The sequence below is a fragment of the Macaca mulatta genome, chromosome 12, assembly GCF_049350105.2.
Source record: "Macaca mulatta isolate MMU2019108-1 chromosome 12, T2T-MMU8v2.0, whole genome shotgun sequence".
Classification (NCBI taxonomy): domain Eukaryota; kingdom Metazoa; phylum Chordata; class Mammalia; order Primates; family Cercopithecidae; genus Macaca; species Macaca mulatta.
In genome coordinates this window covers 70,328,545-70,348,880 of record NC_133417.1, presented here as the reverse complement: position 1 = coordinate 70,348,880, position 20,336 = coordinate 70,328,545, and the positions used below count along the sequence as shown (strand labels likewise).

The window sequence follows — 20,336 nt, the reverse complement described above, 5'->3', positions numbered from 1 at the left end:
TTACAGGTGTGAACCACTGCGCCCAGTCGAATCTACTTTTTATCTCTATTGATTTGCTCATTCTGAGTATATAAGAGTAACCACATAATATGTGACTTTTTTGTATAGCTTTTTACACCTGTCATAATGTTTTTGAGATTCATCCAAATTGTAGCATGTATCAGTACTTCATTTCTTTTATGATTGAATAATAAGTCATTATATGTGTATACCACAATTGTTTATTCAACCATTGATGGTCTCTTGGTTGTTTCCATCTTTTTTTCTATTATGAGTAATGTTGTTATAAACATTTGTGTACAGGATTATATTAGACATATGTTTCCATTTTTCTTGAGTGTATACCTAGCAGAATTCCTGGGTCATAAGATAATTCTGTGTTTAACTTTTTGAGGAACTGCCAAAAAAAGGGCAATCAGGTACATCAAAATATAGTTTTCTAAAATATTGGTAAGTTTGTCAAAAGGTGCTGGTTAGTATTGAAAAAAAATGACAATAGTTATTAAAAACAACTATGGTTCTTTCTATGCCAATTCTTCATATAAAGCCTTTCTAGAAATGGGAATGGGGTGATAATCCCTCTTAACATCCTAAAGATTGGCTCCAATAGTATGCTATAAGATTTATCAAATTAAAAATATATGTGCATGTATTTATCTATATTAAGGGAGTGTTTCAGTTGCCTGCTATTGCATTTTGCTTTTCTGGTAAATTTCTCTCCTTTTCTTGAATCCTTTGCCTCATGAAGACCATGAAGCCTTTTCTTTCAAAGAACAGAAATTCAGATAAAAATTATATCAACAATAGAAAAAACGTCACTCGTCTTCTAATTTGATATTTATAAATCCATAGTAATGTCAGATTTTTGCGTATTAAGATCCAGAGTTCAGAGAATTGAACAAAGTGTGGATCCCAGAATACAAAGAATAGTATATTATGTAAAGAAAATTCCTGCTTCAAAAGGAAGGAAAGTAACTGTTGCTAGCCATTGGAAAGTAAGAGGAAAAAAGTAAGAGTAAAGGATTATGTATGAGTGATCTGATTTTCCTCCCTCACAATTAAAACTAGAACTGGGGGTGGCGTTGGTGGTAGACATTCAAAGATAGAAACATTTAAGGGACTCACAAGCAGAGGGAACACTCTGCCCTTTCCAGAACATAGACCATGAAAATTGCAAGATGTTGAGGAATGACCTACATTTAGCGTAAACCTGGAGTGCCTTGGTTCCACATACAGGTACAGGAGGAAGCTAAGAGCATGGCTACAATGCCACATGGTCTGCACCTGGCACAAAAGAGGATTCAGAATTTCTTTGGAGCTATGGCATGGGGAGGGGTAGAAAGCAGGGTTTGAAACTGCTTAAAAGACCAATGGACCAGAGACATCTGGAAGCAACATTTAGAGAAGGGATTTCCATCAAGAGACCACAGGGCCTCTGTTTCTGATCATTTTGCCTGTAGCCAGGAAATGATTTCTGTTTATGGCAGAGCAAATAAATGTTGTCAAGCAGAGTTCACAGATCTTTATAAGTCAAATCCTCCTTTAAACCTTTTGTTTGGTTCTTATGGATTTTCTCATTAATTAATGAGTTAAATGAAATCTTTGACATGTGTTCATGCTTTCATTGTCATGAGAATTATGGTTTTAGGGCTTTTTTTGAAATTATTCTTTTTACAGAAGACAATGTCACCTCAAAATGCTAAAATAGAAAAAGTATATTGGAACTCATATCTGGTGAAAATATCCTTCAAAAGTGAAAATTTAAAAAATATTGGGGGACAAATTCAACTTGAGAGAGTCAGTAAGAGCAGACCCATAGTAAAGGAAATATTAAAATGAATTTTTTTCAGGCAGAAGGGAAATAATCCATAGATAAGTAGAAAATATAAGAAAGAATAAAACACTAAATATTTTGGGAAAACTAAGTGATATAGTTTGACTCCGTATCCCAACCCAAATTTCATCTTGAATTGCAAATCCCATGTTCAAGGGAGGGACCTGGTGGGAGGTGACTGGGTCATGGGGGTGGTTCCCCCATGCTGTTCTAGTGATAGTGAGTGAGTTCTCACAAGAGCTGATGGTTTTAAAGTGTGGCACTTCCTCACACTCTCTCCCTCTCCTGCTGCCATATAAGGTGTGCCTTGCTTCCCTTTCACCTTCTGCCATGATTGTAAGTTTCCTGAGGCCTCCCTACCCACTGGGAACTGTGAGTCAATTAAACCTCTTTCTGGTTGGGCATGGTGGCTCACACCTGTAATCCCAGCACTTTGGGAGGCTAAGATGGGCAGATCACTTGAGATCAGGAGTTCAAGGCCAGCTTGGGCAACATAGTGAAATCCCATCTTTACTAAAAATACAAAAATTAGCTGGGTGTGGTGGTGGGAGCCTGTAGTTCCAGCTGCTTGGGAGGCTGAGGCAGTAGAAACACTTGAGTCGGAGGCAGAGTTTGCAGTGAGCTGAGACTGGACCACTGCACTCCAGCCTGGGCAAAGGAAAAGACTCCGTCTGAAAAAAACAAACAAACAACAGCAGCAAAAACTTCTTTCCTTTATAATTACCCAGTCTCAGGTAGTATCTTTATAGCAGTGTGAAAACATACTAATGCACTAAGTAGAAGTTGATTTCATAAAAGTAATGATAATGTCTTCCAGAGTTTAGACTACATGTAAAATGAAAATACGTAATAATAGTACAAAAGATGAAGTGGGGGAAATAGAATGAAAGTGTTCTCATGTCCTAGCAATGTCCAGAAAGTAGCGAAATACTAATTCATTTTGGAATTTAATAAGTTAATGTGGCAATTGCTTGGGTAACTATAAACAATATAGTAACACAATGTATAAGATTGAATTATACCGGTTGTTCCTTTCCATGTTTAGTGCTTCCTTCAGGATCTCTTGTAAGGCAGGCCTAGTGGTGACAAAATCTCTAAGCATTTGCTTATCTGTAAAGGATTTTATTTCTCCTTCACTTATGAAACTTAGTTTGGCTGGATATGAAATTCTGGGTTTAAAATTCTTTTCTTTAAGAATGTTGAATATTGGCCCCCACTCTCTTCTGGCTTGTAGAGTTTCTGCTGAGAGATCTGCTGTTAGTCTGATGGGCTTCCCTTTGTGGGTAACCCGACCTTTCTCTCTGGCTGCCCTTAAGATTTTTTCCTTCATTTCCATCAGTACATCACCATCATCAAAGACCAGAGGCAGATAAAACCACAAAGATGGGGAAAAAGCAGGGCAGAAAAGCTGGAAATTCAAAAAATAAGAGCGCATCTCCCCCGGCAAAGGAGCACAGCTCATCGCCAGCAACGGATCAAAGCTGGACGGAGAATGACTTTGACGAGATGAGAGAAGAAGGCTTCAGTCCATCAAATTTCTCAGAGCTAAAGGAGGAATTACGTACCCAGCGCAAAGAAACTAAAAATCTTGAAAAAAAAGTGGAAGAATTGATGGCTAGAGTAATTAATGCAGAGAAGGTCCTAAACGAAATGAAAGAGATGAAAACCATGACACGAGAAATACGTGACAAATGCACAAGCTTCAGTAACCGACTCGATCAACTGGAAGAAAGAGTATCAGCGATTGAGGATCAAATGAATGAAATGAAGCGAGAAGAGAAACCGAAAGAAAAAAGAAGAAAAAGAAACGAACAAAGCCTGCAAGAAGTATGGGATTATGTAAAAAGACCAAATCTACGTCTGATTGGGGTGCCTGAAAGTGAGGGGGAAAATGGAACCAAGTTGGAAAACACTCTTCAGGATATCATCCAGGAGAACTTCCCCAACCTAGTAGGGCAGGCCAACATTCAAATCCAGGAAATACAGAGAACGCCACAAAGATACTCCTCGAGAAGAGCAACTCCAAGACACATAATTGCCAGATTCACCAAAGTTGAAATGAAGGAAAAAATCTTAAGGGCAGCCAGAGAGAAAGGTCGGGTGCACAGCAAAAGACACTACCATCAGAGTGAACAGGCAACCTACAGAATGGGAGAAAATTTTTGCAATCTACTCATCTGACAAAGGGCTAATATCCAGAACCTACAAAGAACTCAAACAAATTTACAAGAAAAAAACAAACAACCCCATCAAAATGTGGGCAAAGGACATGAACAGACATTTCTCAAAAGAAGACATTCATACAGCCAACAGACACATGAAAAAATGCTCATCATCACTGGCCATCAGAGAAATGCAAATCAAAACCACCATGAGATACCATCTCACACCAGTTAGAATGGCAATCATTAAAAAGTCAGGAAACAACAGGTGCTGGAGAGGATGTGGAGAAATAGGAACACTTTTACACTGTTGGTGGGATTGTAAACTAGTTCAACCATTATGGAAAACAGTATGGCGATTCCTCAAGGATCTAGAACTAGATGTACCATATGACCCAGCCATCCCATTACTGGGTATATACCCAAAGGATTACAAATTATGCTGCTATAAAGACACATGCACACGTATGTTTATTGCAGCACTATTCACAATAGCAAAGACTTGGAATCAACCCAAATGTCCATCAGTGACAGATTGGATTAAGAAAATGTGGCACATATACACCATGGAATACTATGCAGCCATAAAAAAGGATGAGTTTGAGTCCTTTGTAGGGACTTGGATGCAGCTGGAATCCATCATTCTTAGCAAACTATCACAAGAACAGAAAAGCAAACACCGCATGTTCTCACTCATAGGTGGGAACTGAACAATGAGATCACTCGGACTCAGGAAGGGGAACATCACACACCGGGGCCTATCATGGGGAGGGGGTAGGGGGGAGGGATTGCATTGGGAGTTATACCTGATGTAAATGACGAGTTGATGGGTGCAGCACAGCAACATGGCACAAGTATACATATGTAACAAACCTGCACGTTATGCACATGTACCCTACAACTTAAAGTATAATAATAATAAATAAATTTAAAAAAAAAAAAAAAAGAAAAAAAAAAAAAAAGAAAAAAAAAATTGAATTATACAAATAATCCAAAAGGAGTCATAAAATTTAAATCCAAATGTGAAATATGTGTGTGTGTGTGAGTGTAGTGTGTGTGTGTGTGTCTGTGAAAGATTGTCAGACTGGATATAAAATACAATTCATGAATATTCAATATTGAATAGCAGGTTACAGAAACATTTAAAGTAAAACAATGAAAGAAGATGTACCATGCAACCACCAAGCCAGGCAAAGCCACTGTAGGTATAATAACAATCAGACAAAATGAATTTAGGGCAATCTTACTAGAAATTAACAGGACTAGTCCATAATGACAGTAGGGTCAATCTACTGGAAAAAAAAAAAATGTAGCAATTTTAAATTTTAGGTACCTAATAAATATCAAATAACTAAATAAAAATTAAACTATATGGCAAAAGTTAACAGAACTAAAATAAATAAAACAAATTTATAATCATATTGGAAAATTTTTACACACCTCTTCTGGTAAAGGATAGTAAAACAGCCAAAAGAAATGAAGATTTCTTTCAACTTCATGAATAAAATGTATAGAATTTTGTACTTAACAACTGAAATGTACTTTATTTTCAACTACACATGAAATATAAGCCACATTTGATACATGCTGAGCTACAAGGCATCTTCAACCAAAAGTTAAATATTACGATTATACAAAGTATATTATCTATATTATCTGAATGTAGCTAAATTTAAATAGAAATCAAAATAAATACGTCTAGAAACTTTTTCAAGTATTTGGAAGTGAAGCAGTTCTAAGTTTCTAGTAAGATTTTTAAAAATCAAAATAGAGATGAGAAAATATGTTAAACTGAATGTTATGAAAATAAAATATACCAAAATTTAGGGTATGCTATTACAGCCATGCTTAGAGAGAAATTTATAGTCTTAAGTACTTTTATGAGAAAAACAACAAAGGTTGAAATCAATGAATGAAATAGAGATTTTCAGAATTTAGAAAACAATTGTAAATTAAAACTAAAGAAATAAAAGAAAGAAAATTATAAATATAAAAACAAATAAAAAATAGAAAAGAACATACAATACAGAATATTTTAAAAGGCAAAAGTTGGTTCCTTAAAAGACTAAATAAATAAAAAAGAGAAATCACAGAATACCAATAACAGGAATCAAAAGGAGTCACCATTAAAGATCCTATAGAGTTTTAAAAAACAGTATCATCATAAACAATTTTATGTGAATAAACTTGAAATGTTATCAAGTTACAGAAAGTGAAACAAGAAGAAACAACAAATCTGAATGGTCCTCTATCAGAGAAAATAATACATAATTAAGAACTTGTACATAAAAACAATTCATGCTCAGATTTTACTAAATAATTATCCAAAGAATTAAGAAAAATATTAACACCAGTCTTACTTATTCTCTACCAGAGAACAAGAACAAGAAAAATCCTTTGCCAACTTGTTTTAAGAGGTTAGCATAATGATGATTTCAAAACCGAACAAGCACATTAAAGTAAAAAGATTACATACCAAACTCTTTCACAAACATAGATACAGGAATATAAAACAAAATATTAGAAAATCGAAGCAATGTATGAAACTGATAATTCACATGACCAAATTTGATTAAATTCCAGGAGCATAGTTAGAATTAATATACTAAAATCTATCGCTGTGTACCACAATATCAAAATACAAAAGAAAAATAATATATGATTTTCTAAATAAGATGCAGAAAACCAATAAAATTTTGCATTAATTAATGTCTTTTAGAAACTTTTAGAAAATTAAGAACTGAAAGAGTCCACTTTAAGATGATAATGATATCTATTTTTTTAAAATCTATACCAATTGGCGTTTTTAATAGTTAATTATTAAAACCTTCCTTACTCATATTAGAAACAAAACAAAGCTTACCATTATCACCTCACCTTCTCAATGTTACAAGTAATGTTCAGCCCGTGCAGGGAGGAAAGAAAAGGAAAATGATAGTAGTAGGGATGGACAGAGCAGAAGTAATTAAAATAGAAAGCAGAAGAACTATAGAGAAAATCAACAAACCAAAATTGAATTTTAAAAATATATTCATAAAATTGAAGGACTCCTATATGGGCTAATCAAGGAAAAGAGATGATTAACAAATTTTCAGAATCAGAAATTAAAGAAAAATGATTAGAGATGTCACAGATATTAAAAGCATAATAAGGGAATAATATGAACAATATAGACAGCAAATTCAAATAACAATAACTTAGATGAATGAATTCTTAGAAAAATGCAATTTGTCAAACTAAAAAAAAAAAAAAAAAAATCTTAGTCATCCTACATACCTGTTTAGGAAATTGATATCTTTAATTAAAAACTTTCCCACAGAGAAGACTCAGGTTTCCGATGGCTTCACTTTGAGTTCTATCAATATTTAAGGGAGGAATAATCTCTCTTACTCTCTTTTAAGAATAACTGCCTCCCAACTTGTTTTATGAAGCCAGGATTATTTCGATACCAAAACCTGAAAAATTATCCAGAGAGACCACTAAAAGATAAAAAAGGAATGTTAAGAGATATGGAGAAAAGATTTAGACATTGAACCTATATTCTTAAGGAGTTCCAGATAGAATAAAAAAATATGGAATGAGAAAATATTTGTAGTGTTGAAAACTGATCATTTCCTTGGAATTTTCTGAATTAAAAATATTAATATGTGAATCCTCAACTTGCATTAGCATAAATTATGAGTCAGATTAATGAAAATAATTTCATAGATGCATAGAAATAAAAAACAAAAGTATTATAATTAAATGTTTATATAAATATTTTAATATAAATATAGTAATTTTGCATAAATATTTATACATATTTTTACTTATATTATTTTTATATAAATATATGTTATATATTTATATTTGTTATATTTATATATTATATATAATAATATATAAATAATATTTATATATTATATATAATAATATATAAATAATATTTATATATTATTGTATATAAATATAAAAATATTTATATTTAATATAAATATATTTATATATAAATATATAATACATAATTATATATCTTAATATAAGTTGATATATAAATAAAATAATTACAATTAAAAATGTGGCCAAAATCAAGCCATTTTCAGAAAAAGAAAAACGGGGTCATTTTGCTGCTGACAGATCTTACAGAATTCCTAAAGGATACATTTCAAAAAAGAAATAGAATACAAAATTAAAAAGTTGGCAAAAGAAACAAATTTGAGGGAAAAAATTACTATAATTAGTATGTAAGTCTAAATAAGCACTGCCTACAAATTCATGTAATAATACTCTTTAATTTGTTTTATCTCAAATTAAGGTAGAGTTAAGATACCAAAAATACCATGTTAGAGGAGAGCAATTATATGTCGTCAGTCTAGGAAAATTCATTTTTTCAGATCAGGGTACAAATATTGATTACAGTTCATCTTAATTATGCATGTTAAAGTTTAAGAGTAATCACTTATAAAAGAGAAAAAAGAAGAAAGGAAGGAAAGGAGGGAGGGATGGATGGAAGGAGATGATGTGTAACTTTCCACCAGAGACGGGGGAAAGAAAAATAGAAAACACAAAGCAAAAGAGGACCAGAAGGAAGAGGAGAAAAAAAGGAAAATCCTCAAAAAGTAGAAAGTGTGAAATAAAGTGATAGGAATAAAATTAGATATATCTGTAAATATAAAAAATGTAAGTTGATTACAATAGGCTATTAGCAGGAAGTGTCACATTGGATGACTTAAAAATCTAGTTTTATTCTTTTACTTAATAAAATCTATCTACTATACCAAGAGATAAGAACCCATTTAAAGAACTGGGAAAATGAGATTGCTGTAAAATACTAGCAAAAAATGAGCAGCGTAGCCTTATTACTACCAAGCCTTTTTACTACCAGATTCAGCAGGTACACATGTATCATATTTCACTGCTCCTTCTACTGCTCAGGAGTAATCACTCCTTTTGGCCACATAATCAATTCCAAACTCTAGCATGGCTTTCCAGGTTCTTCACCTCTGGTTATAGTCTTTCTTTGGATAGTTATAGTCCTCTTTGATCTCTTAGCTGCTATTGCAAAGCTGATATATGGTAGACACTCGAATATATATTTAGTTTAGGTGAAAGAAAATAACATTATTCCTTGACCCATGGAATCATTGTAACATTTACTTGTATAATGTCCTCTTCACTTTTTTCATAGATACCTTTTCTTTAAAAAAAAATGAGAGGGGCAGGTGCAATGGCTCATGCCTATAATTTCAGCACTTTGGAAAGCTGCAGCAGGATTGCTTGAGTCCAGAAATTTGAGACCAACCAGGAAACATGGGGAAACCCTGTCTCTACAAAAAATTCAAAAAAAATGAGTTGGGTGTGGGGGCACATGCCTGTAGTCCCAGACACTCGGGAGGCTGACATGGGAAGATCACTTGAGTCCAGAAGGTTAAGGCTGCAGTGAGCCATGATCACACCACTGTTCTCCAGCCTGGGTGACAGAGTAAGTCCTTATCTCAAAAAAATAAAAAATAAGTAAGAGAAGAAATATGTTTATATTTTAGATCTAACATATTGACAGCTAAGCAACATTTCTTCCTCCTTCTCTCACCGTTGCTGCAGGTATCCACACCAGACTTTTTTCAGAATTATAACTTATGAAACATCCCATTTCTTACACTCCCCTCCTTTCTCCTACTTTCCTCTATCATTCCCTCTCCTCCTTTCTCCTCTTTCTTTACTTCCCCTCACCTCTTTTGTCTCCTCCCTTTTCTTTGTAAATAGGCCTGTATTACACAGAGTTCAGGAAAACAAGGGATTGTGTGAGATGCCCCAAGAATGGAGAAGATGAGAAGGAGAATCTTTCATGTCTAGATCTGTGAGTTGTTAATGACAAACTGAATGAATGCTTTATGACTGGCCACCGTGAACTGCCTTCTATTGGTCCAGATTAAAGGTTCTCATGCAACAAGGCAGGTAGCATTCACTGGAGGGAGCTATTTTATAAATGTTTACTGTTTCCTAGACCATCCCATATTCATTCCACCCAGTATACACTAGGGATAGTTAAGGTGCCATATGGAGTGTCTGTGTGTGCATGTGGTACCTGAAAACAGTCTCCCTAAACTATTCTAATAGAATTCCCTTTATACCATCCACAGCCCTAAAGAAGAACCTCTATTATAATTAGATCAATGTCAATCCCTCAATCTGTAAGATAAATACTCCAAAACCCGTCCTCTTAGGAACTTTATTTTGTACATGATAAGTTATGTAATGAAGGACAGTTTGCACTTTCCGGATAATATGTTTTTCCTTTTGGGCAAAGGAGACCTGAATTTGCTAGTTCTTAGTCCTTAGTATGAATCAGCATCAACGATGAGCCTTCAAAAAATTAAATGCTTAAGTCTCACCCAGAGATATGAGTTCAATTGGTCTGGTCTTGGCCCATGCACTGGCTTTTTTTTTTTTTTTTTTTTTGCTTCTCAGGTAATTCTAATATGCATTCAGAATCAAGAAACGTTTCCCAAACTGTACATAATTAAACGAGAAAGTCAAATCTGTGCTGTTTGGGAATTGTTATATATTATGAAAAGTTGCAGTCTAAGCTTTCTTAGAATTTTTGTAAAGAAAATTGTAAAAATAAATACGCAGATACTATGTGCACTTTACAGAGTGATAGCAAATTTTAGGGATCTAAGTCTAAGTGGTCTGTAGACTGTAATAAACAAGACATTTGGTGAATAGAAAAGAAACAAGGAGAATATCCTAAATGAAAAATACTGAAAACCCAAGGAAAGGATAGAAGGATATAAAGAAAAGTAGATCAAGAATACATAAGGAAGAAATTGAAATGGAAAAGTGAAAAAAAGAACAATAGGTGGACAGGAAGGAGAAAAGATGCACAACTTAAAGTGTTAGTCAATTTTTTATTAATTTTTGTAACTTTCCACTACTCTACCTAATGCCATATCTAGGTTTTTGGCCAATATTAAAGTAGTTATCCAATACACTCTTTTTAATTAACTTCCATTCCATGAAAAAATTGAAAGATGAATTATCATAATTAATGTGTGTTCTTTACATTTGTTTTTCAGATAGATTATTTTTACATGATAGAAATGTACCTTTAAATGGCATTTCAAAGATAGAAACAAAGACAACAGTTAAATACAAAAACAAAAGCGAAACCTTTATTCTTTTGGCTTGATTGTAATGTGGTTTACCGTTCTTTATGGTAACAGCATTTTCCTGCATGCATTTCACCAACACACTACAAGTCAATAGCTTTAGTATAGAGAATCTACATTTATTGTTGCTTGTGAAACACAAAGTATTTTGCTGTAACTGGTAATATAACTTCACTACCTGGTTTTGTGGGGGGGAAAAAAAGCTGGGATCCCATATTATATCTGATACAGTTCTAGTGCCATATGGGTCAATAAGATCTATCTGTGTAAACAAACATTGGAAAAGACTGATGATTACTGAATAAAAAGACTAGGTGGAAACATTGGATTCAAGCAATGCCAAGAATATCAGCTGATTTTTTTCTTTAAGCCTCTTTCAATGATAAGGCATTACTATTGAAAGCAAATAAACATTGAACTCAGTTTGAGATTTGTTTCACATTGAAACGTGTGCAAGTTTACAGTACTAATAAAAAAGCAGAAACCTACACTGCATCCTAGTCCTTGCTTCTTATTTTGTGAAGTGCTTCAATTTAAAAGTGCTAGGAACAGAAACTAACAATAGTGACTGTGAAATCCACCTGAAGATACTTTTAATTTCTCATTTTATGTACAAAAGGCTGAAAAATAAAATAAAATGAACTTTTTACAGTATTTATATTTCCTTAGAAAACTCTAACCATATATTTTAAACAGATTTAAGCAGCTTGCAACGTGTTTGTACAGTCGGGCTTTTCATCATAGAGTGTTCAATTAAGGTTGGAAGAATAAAAAGCAAGAAGCTCTTCCTTGTTTGCTGCAACCTATTGCTTAATGACATGAAGAATGAGGTCTTGGTAGAACAATTTGCTTCACTTTACCACTGACATATGGCTTCCCATATTAGACTTCTGAACAGTGGAAGGAATAAGATACAGCAGCATAGGCAAGATAAACATGCAGCAGTGACAGCTTCAAACTATAATGGAACCAATTACATCATATTACCTGTTGAAAGCTTGCAAACTATACTTACTGTGGTACATATTTGATGCAATAAGTAGTGTGCTTAAATCATCATTTTCGTTTGCTCAAACATGCACCACTGGGTAAAATTACTATTTACAAAGCAGACTTTTATTTTTTAAATTGACATATACTATGTCAACCTTACCAAGAGCAGAAGATGGCTAAACAATACTGCAGGATAAAGCAGAATCAACTTTATAAAGTGGTGGTGGGGATGTTTTTTGGTCAATTCAGGTTTCTTAGAAAGGACTGATAGGATATTTTTATTTTATGCCAAAGGACACTTATCAAAAATGTGATAGTCATGCTGCTGGGACTGTGAATGACAATGTAATGGTATGTGTACATCTCTGTGTGTGTGTGTGTATACATATATATGTATATACACGCACATATACATATATACATATATACATGTACATTTAATGGATTATGTAAAAATAAAGCAACTCTTTAATGCTTGTGATTCTATGGAACATTTACAGGCACATTAAATTTTTTCTGGATGAGACACCTTAAAAATACGAATAGCTATTTAAGCACCTCAAAAATCTAAAAACATCCTGAAACAAGAAGTAAAGTCTTTCCTTTTGTGATGTGATTTTTTTTCATGTGTGAATGAGAATTGCAGCATGCCTCCATTTAAAATATATCCAGTTATACAATACAATAGAGAAATGTAGAATTCCCTCCCTTTAATCCCTCTCCCCAAACACAAACCCATTTACAAAAATAGTCACATATAATAGTAAACAACCTGTGAATTAAAAAGAAAAGTGATAAATTCACAGCACACGTTTTGTAAAAATATGGCAGGTGTGGCAGTTAAAACATAAACAGTGGTGACAATTACTATTATCAAGTGTCACATGTTGAATTTACATAAAAATTTAACTTCCCTCCCCCCTTTAAATTGGTTCCTATCGTCTGAGTAGCCATTACGCCTCTGCTCTTCAGCAGTGTCAGCTGGTTGTGAAAATAGAAACCTCCTGTCGATACTACTTCTCCAGTTTACTGAGTTCCAGTTTGCTGACCAGAGGTCTCTGTCTTGTTGTAGGCACTGACCTTAAGTATACATTTGTAAAAACAGTCAGTTTGGCATAGACCTCCTGTGGGAGTCCTGTAGACACAAACACATCACCATCACGGGCTGTAAACAATTGATCACAAAATGGAATATTCTTGGTTTCTTTTTACTTTTTACTTTCCCTGATATCTTTCCCTTTGTCTTCCTTTTCTGATTTGTCTTTTTCAAATTTTTCTTTTTCCGGTTTGGTCACACTATCATACGAGGGTGGAGATGTGGTGGAAGGCGTCATATCGGTTTTCTCTGGAGTTGAATTCTCATTCAGTTTATCAATGAGAGTATCTTCTTTGATAGGTGTTCCATCACATTCTTTGCCTTTGTCTTTCTTGTATATACTTGATACCTTTTTAACTTTTTGCTTCAAGAGGTAGCGTCTGTAAGCCCTCTGGATAATAATAGCAGACACCTCCTCTTGTTTGCGTTTCAACGTGGTGGTAATGGGCTCATAAGAGACTTTGGAGGGGTTTGATGCCATGAATCGCTCTTCCATCTGTATTCGAAGGGCATCCATCTCTCCACTCTCACCCAAAACACGCTTTGTAAAAGCAAATAAGATGTCGAGGCAGTGGATCCGGTCACCGCTGACCATGGGCAGATCCATGGCAATGAGCTGGACTTTGTTGGGTTTTGCTATGAGAAGAGGAGGATCCAGGGCATCTGCAAAATCAGAGAGCTTGGCAAACTCTATAAACTGGGTCGCATCGGGATCAAACTTCTCCCAAACCTCATAGAACATCTCAAAGTCATCCTCACTCAGGGGCTCTGCACTTTCTTCAGTAGCAACACTGAAGTTCTCCAGGATGACCGCGATGTACATGTTCACCACAACCAGGAAGGATATGATGATGTAACTGACAAAAAAGAAAATCCCAACAGATGGGTTCCCACAATCTCCCTTAACTGAGCTTCCAGGGTGATCTTTTTCAGGGTCACAGTCTGGAGGTCCACTATTAAGAATAGGAGCTAGCAATCCATCCCAACCAGCAGAGGTTGTAATTTGAAACAGGCAGATCATGCTGTTGCCAAAGGTCTCAAAGTTGAACATGTCATCGATCCCAACTTCCCTCTTAACATAGGCAAAGTTGGACATCCCAAAGATGGCGTAGATGAACATGACCAGGAAGAGCAGGAGGCCGATGTTAAATAATGCAGGAAGGGACATCATCAAAGCAAAGAGCAGCGTGCGGATCCCCTTTGCTCCTTTGATCAGACGTAGGATTCGGCCAATTCTGGCAAGACGGATCACTCGGAACAGGGTAGGGGACACAAAATACTTTTCTATCAGTTCAGCCAGAAACATTCCTGTAGAAAATCAACAAATAACAAAAATAATGTTATACTTAATAGTAGCAAATGAAAGTTTACATAATTACGTTAGTTTTACAAAATGTGAACAGGACAGTTAGGTACATGTATGTATGCAAATAATCTGCAATATTTGTTCAGCAAAATGAAACTGGTATGTTTTGTGTTATAACATTGACATCTTTTAAGTGAAGATAACAAGGGTCATTTTTCCTAGTTCAAGGAAAGCATCTATCAAAAAAATGACTCAACCCTGGAAGGTCTAAAGACATCATGAAGCATACAACGGCCAAGTACAGAAATTAATTTATATGTCCAAAATACTAGTCATAGTATTTGCATAAGAACTAAAGGCATATGATTTTGGATCAGGAATATGAGAGTTCTTAACTTTCAGAGATGGCTGTGATCCTGTTTCATTTGGGAGTAGGCAGTGTGATGTACAGAAGAAAACATAGACTTTGGAGACAGATACACTTGGGACTGAATCCTGGCACTTGCTTTTATGCATCAGTAAATGGTGATAATATCAATTTTTTCTTGTGGTCACACTGACCATTTACTGAGTATTTTCTTCATGCTGGGCACAGTGCTAAGTGCATGTATATATATACATAATCTGATTTAATCCTCACAACAACATTTTACAGAAAAATTCCTTGCAAAACCAGGAATTGGAGAGCTGAGGTGACTTCTCTTAGGTCATTGAGCAGGTGTGTAAATAGGGAAGCTCCAGGGCAGATATCAAATCTTACCTCCTCATGCTACCTCATAGCACTTATGTGAGAATCAGATGCAATGGAACATTGTTACAATGTTCTATTCTACTAAAGAAAGTAGTTTAAAGAGTGCTATATGATTTTCCCCTCCATGTGAATGTTCTCTTTCCCCATATAGGGAGAACAGTCTCTTAAATCTTCTTATATTTACTTCCAGTACCTCATTTAGTATCTTATACATAAACACTATATATATATATTTTTCCAATAAGCCTTTTGCACTCCTAGCACTTAATATATGTATGTATTCTAACATTAATGTATCATTGATGTTAACAAATCTGTTTTGGATTTTCAAACAAAATATCTGCTTCCAAAAAGAAATACTGCAAACTACAGAAAACTGCACCCAAAGATAACATGAAAATTATATATGTGTAATTATATATATAACTGCACATACACAACATTCCAATTATTTAAGAGGTCATATTTATCAATTATGTGACCACTTCAAATGATTTATGTATATATGTGTGTGGAATGATTGTTTATTCAAAGTAGTAACTATCAATACCACAGGAGTATGACCAGGTACAAGAGTATTCTGCCAAAGTTGCAGTTATTGTCTTCCAAGATGAGAATGAATGAGAATATATGAAAATATTAAATGAGAATAATTGAAAGCTGAAAATACAAATTCATTTTATTCCACTCATCATTTCAAGTATGGCATGCAATTAGAGAAATGGCAAACTAAAGAAATGGACTATTAGATTTTTATTTGGGAGTTTGGGATGAATGAGAAAGATTAGTGAAAAACACCTCTAAAGTTTTAAAACACACATTTTTACTACTATATTTCTTAATTGAATAAAAGCACCTCTTCTTACCTACAATGGAGAGAATGACCACCACAAAATCAAAAATATTCCATCCAATAGTGAAATAGTAGTAACGAAGAGAGATCAGTTTCAGCACACATTCTCCAGTGAACAGAACAATAAACACCAGATTAATCCAGTACAGAATGTTTGTCATTTCTTGACTCTGGTCATCGGTTTCCACCATCATGGTGACCATGTTAAGGCAGATGAGGATCATGATGCTGATATCAAAGACTTGTTTGGTTACAAAATCAAAGACCATTCCTTGGAATTTGTTCTGGAACAAATAATACGTAAAAGTTCCATTAGAAACTTTTAAAAAATTGAATTCAATTCTTCTGATTTTAAGAAAGCAACATAAAATTGTTGCTTTTATAAAAACACACCTTTAATTCTCACAACATTTTAGAAAAAAAAAAATTCCTTTCAAAACCAGTGATTGGAGAGATGAGGTAACTTGCCTTAGGTAAGTAGTGTATATAGGGAAGCTCCAGGTTAGAACTCAAATTTTCTCTCTTTTTTTTTTTTTTTGAGATGGAGTCTGGCTCTGTCACACAGGCTGGAATGCAGTGCAGTGGCGTGATCTTGGCTCACTGCAACCTCCGCCTCCTGGGTTCGAGCGATACTCCTGCCTCAGCCTCCTGAGTAGCTGGGATTACAGGTACTCCCCACCACACCCGGCTACTTTTTGTAATTTTAGTAGAGATGGGATTTCACCATGTTGGTCAGGCTGGTCTCAAACTCCTGACCTCACGATCTGCCCACCTCGATCTCCCAAAGTGCTGGAATTACAGGCATGAGCCACCATGCCCGGTCTCAAATCTTATCTCTTGATGCTACTGTATAGTACTTATGTGAGGATCAATTGCAATGGAACATTTTACAATGTTCTATTCTATTAAAGGAAGTAGTGTATTTTATTTTTGTTGTATACTTGGAAGAAAATTTTGTATATTGTATATTCAGCTCTATTCAAATGTATTTGTTTTATTTGTACTAACAATGATACCAGGTTTTATAAACTCACCTATTATGTTCTCAGTGCACAGAACACTATCATGTTATGACGGACAGTTAGTAAATATTTGCCATATAATAAAATTTTTCATGCCATGTGTTGTGAGGGTATTAATTTTACTTTAAATAACTAATAAATAAATACTTCTCTAAGTTTTCCTCTCTCTTTTTAAATTTTTCATCTGGTTTCTGACTTTATATTCTCCCACTAAAGCTACAGTATCTTAAATTTCATCTTAAAGTTCAGCTGAGATGCCTTAAAAATTATTATTCAAGAGAAAAAGCTTCAGTGGAAAAAATAGTGAAATCTGACTAAGTTCTGTATTTTATTTAATGGTATTATACCAAAGTTAATTTCTTAGTTGTGAGAACTGATCTATGGTTGCATAAGATGTTAAATTAAGAGGACACTGTGTCTATATTCATTAGAGTATGCATTATGGGTAACTCTTCTGTAAGAATAAAATTGTCTTTTTAAAAGTCACAATGGAAATATTCAACCTTTGCCCTAGTCTATTTGGACCTTATTTCCAAGTACTAACTGCCTTATGTCTTGCTTATGGAATTAAGTCCCCAAACTGTAAAACAGTTCTGATCATTTGTTTCTGCATTGTTACATTTTGCACGTATCTGCTTTGTTTCTCAGGTAATCTAGGGATCCGGTCTTGACTTACCCCTGTTGGGCTGCCTTACTTTACCTTTGCAACTAGAATGACTAATACTCTGCTACATATACACTTAATGGCTTGCTTTCCCAGATCCTGACACTTTTAGTGGCCTGGATTCTACATCCTAGTGTTCTGCCCTCTTTCTATAGGGAGGCTTCCATTACTTCCAATGGCGATTTTTGGACATCAAACACTACTTGTTCTGTTTTGTTTTGCTCTTTCCTCTGAATGTGTATTTGGCCTGCTCAACTAGATTTCTATTACTGCAGCTGGATCTCTCCTTTCAGGGCCTCTTTCAACCTAATGAATGTGTGTAGTTTTAGTTCAAACCTTTCCTTATTAATTCTTAATTTACTGTGGTTTACCTTTCCAAGTCTGGTATGTTCCCCTTACTTCCACCCTCTGATATTTCCTACCTACCACTCTTAGAAGCTTATGAAGGTTCTACTGTATCATTTTACATAGTTTATCTGTCTACTACTCTGTCTAAAACAGATGTTCCCCACCCCTTCTCTGTCTCATGAATTCTAACTCAGTTTTGAGTGTAAAGCACTTAGTGCTCTCAGAAAACTGAGTTTTTTCGTTGATCATAAAATGTATGGCATTGTATTGCAAATGGTTTGCTCTTATTCAATTTTAGTTTTCTTTCTCTTCCACTTGTTTCGAGGCCCCTCAAAAGCAGAGCAGTGTCATTTTTCTCTCAGATATGCCTCCTAGAGTATAGTAAGTTAAAAATATATTAAAAGCAGAAATTAGTTCTTAATTTTAATATCACCATGACCAATAAAAAGCTCCTTAGATTCCCTACTCATAGAGTTGTCCAATGGGACAGACACTCAATGTACAACTGCAATCCCAAGTCTCTGTGTTCTGTTCTCCCGTTTAAATCCTAGGGTGTCAAATATGTTGGAACAAGATGGATAATTCTGAAGATCTTACCAAAAATTTATGTTCTCTAACTTCATCTTGGCTCTTCACATTTAACAATTAGCAATCGTTTGTCCTTCATTTTCTCCAAAGATAATTCCAAACTTCTCATAAATTTCCACTCTCTTGCCCTCTATTTTTACTTTTTTTTTTGAGAACATTAAATTTAAACAGTTTAAATAAACTCCTCTATTTCCCTTTGCATTTCATATTATCTTAATTTCCACGTTCTTTTCATATATTACTCCAAATTCATTAGAGGACTCAGCCCCTTTTTCTTTCTAAACCTACCCTAGACCACTATGTTCTTGTCCCACATCTTGTGCATTTTTATGCCATAATTATTCCCTCTCTCTTCGATCTTTTCCTCTCTAAAATTCCTTTTGCTTTGCTTTGAACCTAATCTCTCAATCTTAAGAAACCTTTATTTTGCTACTTCTTCTAAATATTCATCATTTATTTCCCTTCCTCCTTCCTCTCACTCTCTTATTCTGCCTTGGTTGCCAAATTCTGCAAACTAGTATCTCCAGTTTTCTCACCACTCATGTCCCTTCTTCCTTTCCTGCATGGCACCAGTATTCATCCAGTTGTGCAAAGCAGAAACACACCAGTCATTCTTGTTGGTTCCTTCTTTAGTTCCCATATTCAATTAATAGACAAACTTTTAAATTTCACTCTGGTGATAGCTCACAAATCCATCCACTTTTATTAATCTCCACATCACTATGGTTCAGGCTACCTACCATCTCTGAAATAGCTCCAAAACAAGTCTACAATGTATTCACACAGCCTGTATGAAGCTGATTGAGTGATCAACACAAAGCCCAGACTGACTGGGTCCATTTTAATGGTTTCTTACTGCTCTTAGGATGAAAACAATTCTTGAACATGGCCTCCAAGGCCCAGAAAAGTTTGGGCTTATCCTAACCTCTTTATTCTCAATGTGTCCCAAATGAACCTTGACTTTCTGCACTCCAGTCTCACCAGTCCTCCTACATAAGGACCTTCACATATTCCTTCCCCTTCTACAGGGCTCTTCTCATCCCACTCTGGCTATTGATGCTTTCTATTCTTTTTCCATCCTCAGCTAGTGTATTATATTAACAAAGCCTTCCCTAAACTTCCTTGATTAATCGGTACCCTCCCTATAATCAGTTCTCACAGCTGAATGTATCCCTTTTTTCCTGGGAGGTTTCCATTTTTTGGCATGACTATTTGATTACTATCTGTTGCATTAACTAGACTCCAAACTGTTCAATATTTAAGTTCAAATGCCTGGCATACTGCATAGTATATATTGTCAATGAAGAATATGTGGACTTTACCAGTTACTTCCTAAGTTGTCAAATTGTCACTGATAACATTCTAGCTGAATGTGTTGAACTTTTTCCACGTACCCCTGCCACTACCCAGGTAAATCCATGTCATCTGATGGAAGTAAACACAATCTCATTTCTTCATTGATTTATTTCTTCCTATATCTTGGTGAAGTATGCACGGTCTTCTGAGAATTTTGTTTTATTCTCTATTCTAATTATTTTTCAAAATGAATCTGTGCTTCACAGCTCAACTGA

The 20,336-nt window shown here is 34.7% G+C and overlaps 1 protein-coding gene across 1 annotated transcript in view; it reads right to left on the bottom strand.

Moving 5' to 3' along the window:
• Positions 1-10,869: 10,869 nt before the first annotated feature.
• Positions 10,870-20,336, bottom strand: part of SCN2A (sodium voltage-gated channel alpha subunit 2) — a 164,072-nt gene continuing 154,605 nt past the window's right edge. Inside the window, exons 26-27 of the mRNA XM_001100368.5 lie at positions 16,157-16,427; positions 10,870-14,541 (exon numbers count right to left, since the gene is read on the bottom strand). Coding sequence (XP_001100368.1) covers positions 13,346-14,541; positions 16,157-16,427 — 1,467 coding nt within the window. The 3' untranslated portion in view covers positions 10,870-13,345. The remainder of the gene's footprint in view (positions 14,542-16,156; positions 16,428-20,336) is intronic.